Source organism: Rhinatrema bivittatum, chromosome 5 (genome assembly GCF_901001135.1).
Source record: "Rhinatrema bivittatum chromosome 5, aRhiBiv1.1, whole genome shotgun sequence".
NCBI lineage: Eukaryota > Metazoa > Chordata > Amphibia > Gymnophiona > Rhinatrematidae > Rhinatrema > Rhinatrema bivittatum.
In genome coordinates, this window is record NC_042619.1 from 30,801,170 (window position 1) to 30,813,479 (window position 12,310).

The 12,310-nt window shown below is 43.7% G+C and overlaps 1 protein-coding gene across 2 annotated transcripts in view; it reads right to left on the reverse strand.

Annotated features, from left to right (window-relative positions):
* Window positions 1–12,310, reverse strand: part of NARS2 (asparaginyl-tRNA synthetase 2, mitochondrial) — a 116,823-nt gene that overhangs the window by 14,941 nt on the left and 89,572 nt on the right. For both annotated transcript variants that reach the window (XM_029602208.1, XM_029602207.1), the window contains 2 exons: window positions 11,968–12,034; window positions 7,291–7,428 (listed from right to left, as the gene is read on the reverse strand). In XM_029602208.1, the coding sequence (XP_029458068.1) occupies window positions 7,291–7,428; window positions 11,968–12,034 (205 nt within the window). The remainder of the gene's footprint in view (window positions 1–7,290; window positions 7,429–11,967; window positions 12,035–12,310) is intronic.

A 12,310-nucleotide genomic window follows, 5' to 3' on the forward strand; every position in this document is an offset into this window, starting at 1 on the left:
CCAGGACTTTCCAAACATTCGCTAATGTCGGGATTTTTACGCGCATAAGAAAATGTAAAAAATGTGAACTCAGACATGATTTTTCAGCGAAGGGCAAATGACTGAAAGGATTGGGCAGTCTCATTAAGACAAGAGATTTTATCAGCTTGCCGACACCCTATTATTATTTCATGTGTGTGGAACTGGTGCCGATAAACCCCTTTTTGGTAAAAGTAAAGTGCCACATGATGACATTGCTCATCGGCACAAGATGGCTATTCCCAGCAGCAAGACACCCTCTTCAAGGTAAGTTAGCTTCCCCCCCCCCAAACTGGGCTTGAGGATTTAAGTTAGCTGTTAATTGCTGTTTTAAGAAAAACTGCCCCATGTTGACTAGTAATTGAAATACAAGGTCATGGCCAGCCCAGAGTCAGAAAAGCAGAAGCTGTGCAATAGTGTGGAACAGAATGAGTCTGCAAAACGAATGCGAGATAAAGAAGTGCCTGAGAACCAACAAGAACAATGAACTACTGAATAAGCACGATATGTAACATTTGAGGGGCATAGGAAGGAAAATTCCTAGCAAATGTAGAGATGAGAAAAGGGGAGGGACGTATAAGCCTTGTCCAGTGCTTAAAAGACAAAGAAAAATTTACGACGACGAGTAGATTGGCATGGCTGGGTGAACAGTTAAATTCTTAGCTCCTCTACTCCCATAAGGAAACACAACCTCTTGACTTTCCTTATAGTTTCTGCTATCTTAACTTTGTATGCATGCATGAAATAAACAAATCCTGCCAGCTCTTATAGATCTCTAAGTTACTTAATAAAGGTTATGTTTCATCCCTGGCTATCTCTGGGGAGGAAACCAGGCGGGGAAAGTTTCAAGGTTTTTAACAGGCTCTCTCATTTTCAAATACAGAAAGCGGCAGGCATTTTCATTGGGCTGGACAATATGCAGGCTAAGCTTTGGAGTATGATGGTATTCTAGCAGCGGAAGAGACACGAGACAAATAGTTATTATGTCCAGCTTGTTCACGTGTCTCACCACTACGAATGTATTTTGGTCGTACAATTATGCTCCGGCATTTTTTTTTTTTCTTTGCCAAAGTATAAATAGCATGGCTGAATTTAAAAGGGGTTTAGACAGGTTCTCAAAAGAAGACTTCATAAACAAGGCAGACCTGAGGAAAAACCATCGCTGATTCCTGGGAGTGGGCACCAGGAAATGGATCTACTTTCTGGGATTTGCCAGGTGCTTCCTAGAGATGTGGATTGGCCACTGCTGGAGACAGGAAGGTGGAGGGCTTGATGGACCCTTGGTCTGACCCAGTATGGCACTTCTTACAGCCCCACAACTGATGACATCAACACCCAGTACAGTGGTACAGTGACAGGACATATAAGGAGTTGAGTAAAAGAGTTCAATACTTGATTTAATCATTCATAACAAGGAAAAAAAACCCAACTTACATGCTGATCTCTGAAACTGTGTTTCCTGTTTATTTCACATTTGGAAAGTCACGGGATGGGGGAGGGGAGGTGATGCAGCTAATTACTTAGAAAGACGTGATGTACATAGTTCCCGTGGTGACAGAACGTACACATTTTTAAAGCGTATATCCTACATAAAATTCTTGAATCCGGCAGGTGGGGGGCGCTAGAGGACATTTATGGTGATGGTTGCTCTTTGCTGGAGCTCCGTTGGTGTCCTTATTTCTATCCATCACCTGCCCCCGGAGAAGTGTATTTGAGAATTACAGATAACTACAAACATGAGCAGGCGGAGAATCCGAAACTTGGGTGAGAGGTTTGCCCAAATCGGGCGGGTTGGGGGTGAGCACAGCGTGACTGGTGCAGTCAGCATGGCTGGTGGTAAGGCACAGGCTGTTAAGTGTTGCAGAACTGCAGTATGAGCCGGCGCTGAAGGAGGTAACGGGGTCTGCGTGAAGACGGTGTAAGTCAGAAGGTCGATAAGCTCTCCCCTCGGGCAGAAGAGCCTGACAGCGAGTCTCAGGTTTAGAAGACTGGGAGCCAGAGCAGCAAACTCTTTCGCTGATTTGCGTAAGCAGGTGTTGGAGCTAAAGGGGAAAACGGTGGATCCCGAAGGTGGCTCCGGCCGCAGCGACAGGCGTATATAAGTAGGTGTGTTCCAGAGGGCCAGAAGGGTACCGACGTGATTAAATTTGTGAAAGAACTTTTGATTAAGCTTCTGCAAGCCACATGCGCTGCTGATTGATGGGGCGCATAGGACGGCGGGTGAACCGCGTGGATCGGCAGAGAAAGCATGACGTTCCATGCCTTCCAAACTAAATCAGTTGCAGTATGAAAAGAAACACGGGGTGTGCCTGTTGCTGGACTTTGGCGTGGGTACAGTGAAAAAAAAAGGGCCGCTTTCACAATGAAGTTCAACGGGTGCTACATGATAAAAAGTTGCAGCTCCGCTTGCTGTACCCAGCAAAAAAAACAAAACTTAGCGGTTAAATTTGATGGAGGCTGGCAGCTGTTTTCTTCACCAGCTGAAGTGGAACTTTTTCTCGGAAGGAAGGCGCCCCATCATGAAGGCTCAAAAGGGAGTGGGAGGCAGCCCCCGTTGGTCTCCTTCTCATCCGGGAATTCGAGCAGCAGCGGGAGTAGAGGAATCGGCGGAGGGGGGTAAAGATCAGAGACTCCAGGCCCGGCGGCGTGGAGAGGAGGGCAGGCAGCTGGTGTAGCAGGAGATAGTTTTCCGAGGAGGATATCTTATCGCGCCCAGATTAATCCCATAAAATGTACTGTAGCAAGAGCGCCTGGGACGCGCTGGAGAACTCCATGCACAGGGGGAGGAACCGTATGGGATGTCATAGTTTACGACTGTTTCTTCTGTGTCTCTCTGTCTATTCCTTTTGCTGATAGATTATGAAGGGGGACTTGTTAGGATTTATATGAAGCTTTCTATTTTGCTCATGTTTATGTTAGTATGGTAGGGGGGTATAATTGATATGGGGGGGGGGGGAGTTAACTCAATTTATGCTAAATGGTTTCATTGTGCGTATAAAGAATTATGGAGGTGGGCTGGTAATGTTTATGTTCTATCTGGGGATGGGGAAATAGGGATACCCAAGAAAGCCAACTTATGTCTGGGAGTTTTGAGGGAAGGGATGAGAGGGAAGGAGGAGGGAGGGATGGGAGAGAGGTTATGCATGGATGGGAGAGAGGTGGTGGTGGGGGTAGTGGGTGGGTACCCCAAGGTATACGAGTAATTTGGGCATGATGTTTAATGTAACTTAAATGGGAGCTGTTAAGTTTTGTTTGTGGAATGTTAAGGGACTGAATCAACCTGTGAAGCAGGCAAAGCTTATAAAGCATTTAGCAAGGATGCAAGCTGATATAATGTTTTTACAGGAGACACACTGGGTTTTTATAAACTTCAGGCTCCACGGATTTCAGAGTGTATCTCCGCGTCTTTTAAGGGAAGGAAGAGGAGAGGTATGGCTGTCCTTGTTAAAAGATCTGTACGTTTTCAATCAGAAAAGGTGATCTGGGAGTCAGAGGGAAGATTTTGTTGGTAAGAGGAGATAAGCAGGACAATTAGAGACGTTACTGAATGTTTATGGGCCAAATGAATGGTCTAAGCAATTTTACTCCACTATAACTGGACTTCTGCTTGAAGAAAGGAAAGGGGATTTAATAGCAGGGGGAGATTTCAATGTAGTTTTGGATGTTAATTTGTATGATTGGGGAAATCTCCTGTTGGAATGTGTGGGAGAGGGGCTACTAAATCTTTGAGGGCTAGTTTGAGAGATAGTGGATTGGTAGATATTTGGCGCAAGCAGCAACCAAAATCACAGGATTACAGAGGCTTCTCAGCTCCGCATGGGTCATACTCTCGGTTGGATCTGTGGTGAATAGGGAAGGAGGATGTTTGGAGAGTAGTGGACTACTCAATTCAGCCCATGGTTGTGTCGGATCATTCCCAGGTCATCATGGCAATGATGTGGGATTTTAAGGATTTTGGCACAGGTAATCCTTAGTGGCTAAATGAGTTTCTTCTTTCTGATGAGGTGATCTGTCAGGATACAGTTGTGTGTTGGACTCATGTTTAATGATATCCCAGAGGTGAATATTTAAACAATGTTGGATGCTGGCAAAGCCATACTAAGGGGCAAAAGCATTTCTGTGGCAGCGTATAAAAGAAGCAGGGGGAGAGGCAGGTAGTTGAGTAATAACATCAGATTGAGGAAGGAGAATTAACATAAGAAGAAAGGTCAGGAGTCACTGTAGTGGAGTTGGGTGTTTTAAGGGTGCAATATAATGGCATCTTGTAGGACAGCATAGATTTCTTAATGAAAGCTAAGAAGGCTACCTATTTTGAGAATAGTAATAAACCAGGAAGGTTACTGGCTCGGCATTTAAGAGGAAGGAAGGTTCAGACTCTTATTCCTGAAATCAGATATGCGGGAAGAGGCCTTTAAACTTTTTTTTTATTAAACGTTGTATAAGGCTAGAGGGGGGGGGATTGAAAAGAAGGATGTGCAAGAATATTTGAAATTGGTTGAGTTACTGAAACTGCCAATGGAAGTATCTGATATTCTAGAGAGGCCAACCACTTGTAAGGAGGTTATGGAGTCTATTCACAGTTTAAGTAGTGCTAAAACTTGTGGGAGAGATGATTTTGGCATAGGTTTTTATAAAACGTTTGCAGAGCAGTTAGTTCCAGTTTTAGTAAGAGCATATCAGAATGTATTGATAGAAGGGGTACTACATACGGTGTTGTACGTATGATGCTGTTATAATGGTGATCCATAAGGAAGGAAAGCCTAGAGGGCATTGTGCTTTGTACCACCCCATTTCATTATTGAATACAGATATGAAGATTTTTGCAAAACCTTTGGCAAATAGTTGGATAAGTTTATGTCATTGTTGGTTAATAGGGATCAGACAGGATTTATTTTGGACAGACGGTTGAGTGATAATGTGCTACATTCTTTAGCAGTAATTGAGGCAGAAACTAGGCGTGGTGGGAAATCAGCTATTTTATTTTGGATGCAGGAAAAGCATTCGATCAGGTTGAGTGGCAGTTTTTGGAAGAAGTGGTGGGAAAGGCCGGTTTTGGATTTAGAGCTAATCTAAGAAAACAGATTCAAGCTTTATGTATAGTCCCTGCGGCGGTGGTGAAGGTGAACTACCTTACCTGGGAGTTTCCGTTTGAGTCAGGGAACTCGTCAGGGTTGCCCCTTGTCCCCATTGCTTTTCGCCTTGGTGAATGAGCCATTGGCACAACTTAGACAATCAAATGAGATTAAGGGAATTATGCTAAGGGTCAGGAGCAGAAGGTAGCACTTTATGAGGATAATGTACTGGTGTATTTGTCTGACCTAACAGTTTCTATTCCTGACTTATTGAAGGTGTTGAAGTATGGTGCAGTATCAAGTTATAAAATAAATCTAAGTAAGTCTGAATTGTTGCCTGTGGAGGGCTTCCAGGGGGCCACTCTGCAAGGGATGTTTCAAAGTCCATTTAGGTGGGCGGGGTCTAAAAGTAAATATCTGGGAGTCTATTTGTCACCAAGGCTTGAGGAACTCTTTGGGTTAAATTACTTGCCCCTGCTTAGTAGACTTAAAGGAGGAGGGGGTATGTAGCAGAGGTTGCCCTTAAGTTGATTAGGGAGGGCTAATGCAGTTCGGATGAACTGGCTGCCTAGGCTGCTGTATATGTTTGTGATGTTACCCACTGCCCTCCCGAAAAGTTTCTTTCACAAGCTGAATAAGGCAGTAGGACAGTTCATGTGAGCGGGGAAGTCGGCGCATATTAAGTTAGTCACCTTGCAGTAGGGAAGGGAGATGGTGGGATTAATTTTCAAGATTTCTTTGATTATTATAGATCAGCCCTATTCAGTATTTCATCACAATGGCATAATCCCAATCGGGATCAACACTGGATAGAGTTGAGTTTGAGAGAACTGGGACCAAGGGGTGGGCGGTACCCTTGGGTATTGAATCCCATTAAAAGGATCTGCAGACCGGAAATTGCCTCTCAAAAATGGTGGGATTATGTGGGAGGAGGTGAGTGGCCCCAGATATGTATGGGAGATTGGTTCAATTGTGGCCAAGCCGAATATGGAGGATGGTTTAAGTCTTTCTACCCTAAAATCGTTTTCTCAGCTGTTTATACAGGGTCATTTCTGTTTTGTGGGATAACTTTCCAGTGTTTGCCTTTCTGCAATTGCGGGATATGGTGTGTAGGGGTGGAATAAGAGACACTGTGTTTAGGAATTCCTAGTATGGTAGAGGCCGCTATTTTTGTGAAGAAGAAGATAAAGGGACGCCTAAGTAGAATTTATAAGGCGATGTAATGGAGGAATGAGCATGAGCGGGACCCTCTTAAAGTTGTTGCAGCCTGGGAGAGGGAATTGGGGTGTGTAACTCAGGAAGAAGAATGGGGTGGCGTTTGGGAAGATATCTGGAAATGTTCACGGACCTTAGACGTTATTGATCAACCTTATTGGATAGTCATGCGCTCTTATTTGGTCCCTGTTCAACTGCACAAAATTCATTCAACAAAAATTAAACTGTGTTGGAGGGCGTGTGGGCTAATTGTCACACTCTCGCATATTTTGTATTTCTGCCCAGTGACTAAAAGTTACTGGGCTCAGGTCATGGAGGCGGTCCAATCAAGGCTATCCGTGGAGATCCCTGAAGACCTGCAAATTTTTATCTTACCTTTCTGGCCATTGGAAAAGCAGGATGGGAAACATACTTCTTTAGCTATGAAACTGTTTGCTTTGGGAAGGGAATGTGGTTTTGAGAAGATGGGGGAAACCTAATTCACCCGTGTTTGCCGATTGGGTAGTGGGAGTTTTTGGGTGAATGGAGCTGGAATTTGCTTTCTCTTAAATCCAGAGGGAAGGAGAGAGCAGTTCGAAAATCTTTGGGTTCAGTAATTAGGTTTTCTTTCAAAGTTTGTGTACAATTCTTGACTTCTCTTTTCATTTTATCTTTGCCTTTTTCAGTTTTTACTTGTATAGTTCTCCTTTTTCTTTAAGTTGTTTAATGTTATATTCCTGATCCGGAATGGGAGGGTGGGGGGGGGGGGGGGGGGGGGGAGAAAATAGTAAAAGTGTTTTGGGTACATTCTTAAGGTGTGGTGGTGTTATTGTATGAACAGTGTTATATTTCATAAATTTAGAGTCATTTGGTTGAAGTTTTTGCTGCTCAATAAAAGTACAAATGGAAAAAAAATACTTGAATTCGGTTAGGAACCCCACCCCCTCCATTAATCTATATTGTGGCTATATCCATGAGAAATGTAAAATAAATATAATTTGCTTACAGTGTGCTGCGGTCCATCTTCGTTATCTCGTGCATAGAAGGGCTTGAGATCATAAGGATAGTTAATAACAAAGACAGGAATGTCAGCACAGTGCTTCACCAGGTATTTCTCGTGCTCTGTTTGGAGATCACGGCCCCACTGTAAAATTAACAAGAAGATAAAGAAGCAGATTGTTTATTCCATATCAGTCTGGTGCCTGTTATTGGCTAGTGGAGGGGGTTATATCACGGAGATCAATAAAGTGGTCGGCGGTTGTGTGGGGGATTCTATGCTCGGGGCCCGATTCACTACCGCTTTTATTCTCGTAGACAGAGAACAGGAGAAAAGATCCCATGATTTAGAACCCTTGGTCGAGGGAGGTAATATCTCCAAATGAGTTAGTTTTGCATATACCATGACAAGAATGGACCTCACCTTTGTAAGTCAGGGCATGTGGGGTATGATCTTAACCTCTCAAATTTACTGCAAGGGCTCTGGCCTTAATACTTGCATTGTGCCAAAGAAAGCCACCTCCTGGAGGCCATAAGCATATGGACAGGCAACACGTCAGCATCTGCTTGGAATTTCTTTTCAATCAGCCCTCGCAGCCATCAGCTCCCTTCTCTCTGACAACTACCTCGTGCTCAATACCTCCAAAACAGAGCTCTTATACATCTCACCCCACTATAACAATCCCAACCCTCCCATACCTAACATACCACCCCCCCCCCCCCCCCCCCACCACCACCACCTCCTTCTCCCAACACGTTCGCAGCCTTGGCGTCACCCTGGACAACCACTACAACCTAAAAAAATTCATCAACTCTACCCTGAAAGACGGATTCTTCAAGCTTCACATGCTAAAAAAACCTGAAACCTCTGCTTCATCTTAATGACTTTCGCACTATCCTCCAAGCCATCCAAAGTTGATTATTGCAATGCCATCCTCCTAGGCCTCCCTAAATATGCCCTCCAGCCCCTTCAGATGCTCCAGAACTCTGCTGCACGTATCCTCACCAATGCCCACCGATATGATCACATCACCCCTGTCCTCAAACACCGACATTGGTTGCCTATTACATCACGGATTATGTACAAATCCCTCACCATCATTCATAAATCTATTCACAACCATGATATGCCCTGGTTCAAAGAGCACCTCCGATTTCGTACCATTGACAGACCTACCAGAACTCAATACCGCTGCAAACACCCGCGCCTAAACTGACAAAACTTAAGTCTACCAAAGAACGTGCCCTCTCCATCGCTGGGCCTGCCCTTTGGAACAAGATGCTTCCCAAGTCTTCGCCAGTAACTGTGCCCAAAAAAATTCAAACAGAACCTCAAGACCTGGCTCTTTAATCAACCATACTCCTGATCCGACTCACTCTACACCCACCCTTTTCCTCTCCGCCCCTCTGTAATTTCTCCTGTAATACATAATCTTGAAAACCCATGTCTCCCTCCCTGTTTATACATCCCTCTCTTCAGGTCTCAGTGAATTTTCCTGAACATGTTTTATCTTCCTGTACATATCCCCTCCAGGCCATTGCAACCCAGTTATGGTTTTTATAACACTATTCGCCATCCCCCGTGTCTGTAATATATACACTTTCTACACAGTTAATTACTACTGTTGTATTTTATCCTGTTGCTACATTATGATACTTGTTCATTGTAAAGCCTCGTGCTGCATTAAGTTACCTGTAAACCGGGGTGATGTTCCCAACGTAAGCCGGTATATAAAAATGCTTAAATAAATAAATAAGTTGGTGGCATCCAATACATTAGGCCTGTTTCTGTATATTTCTGCCACATTTCTTTGGTCCCTGAATGCATCTCTTAATAACTGATGATCCTCCGTCCCTCCATACAGAATACTGACACGCCAATTAGCAAGGCTGTTCTTGGGTTTTTCCCCTTTACCCACAATGTACGGTTTTCTTGCATCAAGCTTTTTCATTGGTTGGAATGGGAGTGTCCCAGGAGATCACTTCTCCATTCCCTAAAGTACTCTCAGAGTCGTGATCCCAGTGTTTTTCTGGTACAGTAATAGGCAACCAATGTAGGTGTTTGAGGACAGGGGTGATGTGATCATATCGGTGGGCATTGGTGAATCGGTTACTTACTCTTTTGGATAGTAGAAAGACTAGGGGGCACTCCATGAAGTTAGCATGGGGCACATTTAAAACTAATCGGAGAAAGTTCTTTTGTACTCAACGCACAATTAAACTCTGGAATTTGTTGCCAGAGGATGTGGTTAGTGCAGTTAGTGTAGCTGGGTTTAAAAAAGGATTGGATAAGTTCTTGGAGGAGAAATCCATTACCTGCTATTAAGTTCACTTAGAGAATAGCCACTGCCATTAGCAATGGTAACATGGAATAGACTTAGTTTTTGGGTACTTGCCAGGTTCTTATGGCCTGGATTGGCCACTGTTGGAAACAGGATGCTGGGCTTGATGGACCCCCTGGTCTGACCCAGTATGGCATTTTCTTATGTTCTTATATAGTGTTTACACAGAGGTCCATATTCAGAAGCATTTAGCCAGAAGCATTTAGTCAGAAGATATCCAGCTAAATGAATATTTGGGCACTTATTTGGCTAAATTTTAGTCGATAACTTTTTATCTGGCTAAAATTTGGCCGGATAAGTCAAGGGCATTCTGGGGGCGTAACTGGGAGTAGCTGAGTTAGCCGAATAACTTATCCAGCTAACTCTGGTCGGCCCGTACACCTGTCCTAAAGTTTAAGGTAGCGGGATATATTCAGTTGGATATATTTAGTGGTGCGGCCTGCAAGGGGGGGCAGGTCAGGCATTTGCTCTGTTTGTATGTGCCGCGCCACAACTTCTGGTTCTGCTTCGCTAAAAGGGCGCCGAAACTGACTCCGCGTGGCCAGTACGAATCGAGGGCTAAATCTGGTCTGACTTAGGGCTCTGACTTCCCTGTATGCACGCTCCTCTGTCTGGAAGTGATGTAGCCCACACTGTGAATGACCCCCCCTCTCCCCACCCACCACCACAAAAAGAACCGACAGAGCAAAAAAAAAAAAACAAGTAGCTCCCGGACACCACAATTAATTCAATATAACACCATTTCCTTCTTTATTTTTCTATATTTTAATATTTATTGAAAGTCTAACAAACACACCCCAAGAAATGCAAAATAAACAGGAACAATTCTGAAAAATTCCTCAAAAGTTCAATGCCAACAAGATTTAACAGAGCTCCAGAGAAAGCACCAGGAGGGTAACTTTCAAGCAACTCTGCACAGCCCCATATATGCGTGTGTATATAGCAGTGTAGAGATCTGTGACAGTATTTTATAACTACGCACCCCCAAAACATACACCCGTATGCATGGTTGTGTGCAAATACATGCAATGCACTGAAAGCGCGTATATCTTATGCGTGAAAACAATCTCGACTTGCTCATGTAGAACCCTGTTTAAGCGCAGGAGTTGGTATATTTTAAAACATGCACACATAACTGAAATTACCAGTTTGCCCAAGTCTCCACCAGCTCACCCAGCTCCTTCCCCAGGTCATCGAGACCCTCCTAGTTCTTCACTCTAAACTCCTTCCAGTTCACCCACACCTCCCACCTAACTACTAGTGAACAAGAGATGAGTCTGATATCAATTGTGCAAGATAGTCAGCAGGTGTAAAATTACGGAAATAAGTTGGCAAATGTACATGCGCAAGTCGCTTATAAAATAGCAACTTGCATGCATAGGTGTTTATCCTGCCCTGGAATATCCAAGACCAGACTTGTTTGTGCAAGTACATTGCACGAGACTGAAAATATGTGCATAATTTTGAAGTTTTTAAAACAGCATACGCGAGTACAAGCTACTTGCGTGCGTAAATATTTTGAAAATTCATTCCATATTTCTTATATTAAATTGCAAAAAAGACATTTATGCACTCATTAACATTTTGCTAGCACTGCCTTTCCAACTATCTCTATTAAAAAAAAAAACTTCCTAATGTGGGAAATGTTTGGAGCATCGTCTTTAACCCGATAGTAAGTTTTCCCATGGTTATGAAACCACAAGTCGAGTGCAGGTTTGTAAGCGAGGTTCCAGCGACTGACAATAGTACACTTAGCTAATTAGCTGAATTCCCTTTCAAATTTCAGGAGCTATGATATCGAAGTTATAGCCCAGTAATATGACCGCTGGTTCAGCGGGAGTGAAACACTGGCAACTTTGTCAATCCAGGAGATGATTCTTCATGCAGTACATGTTAATGACAGGAGAGGACCACCAGACTGGCATAGAAGTACCACTCGCCCCGCACCCTCGCTGACACAGAGGTGTCGATTTAACCCTCATTCTATGCAACCTCAAGGGGGTATAGCACCCGCAATAAAAAAAATAAATAAATGAAAATTATATTCTTTTTCTCTTGAACAAGTGCATTCAGAGTTCCCTTTCTGTAATCAGTGGAATAGGTTCAGCTTGCCCTTCTATGGCAGCCAGAATGTGGGCGCACTTTGCTGAATCACTGGTTCTTGCACAATTCACAGCTTGCACAAAACCTTCGGGGAAAGGGCTGCTCTGAAAGAATACACCAAACCCAGCACACTTCTCACGAAAGGGGAAATGAGGACTTACCACAATTTAATTTAAAAAAAAACAAACAACGAAACAACGTTCAAGCGCATGCTACAAAGCCGACCTAGGGTGGATACCAACCTCTGGCTGAAATGAGAACACTTCAGGCGCTTTCCTTAAAACCTCAATGGCCTCCAAGTAAGACATCCTGAAAAACCAGCGAAGAGAGCTGCTAAGAATGGTCGGGTTATAATTATTATTATTATTATTTCCAAACTGCCATCAGTGTACACAGTTGTGCTGTACGCTGCACAGCAAGGTAATGTGAAAAGACACAAGTTAAACAAGATAAACACTTTTTTAAACCATGGCAAACAAGTGAAAGGGGCGTGCCAGGCAGGATTTCGGTCCTGCCACACAAACAGATGGTTTTAAATTTGCTTAGTGATGATATTTTGAGGAGGATTGACAGAGATGAGGAGGT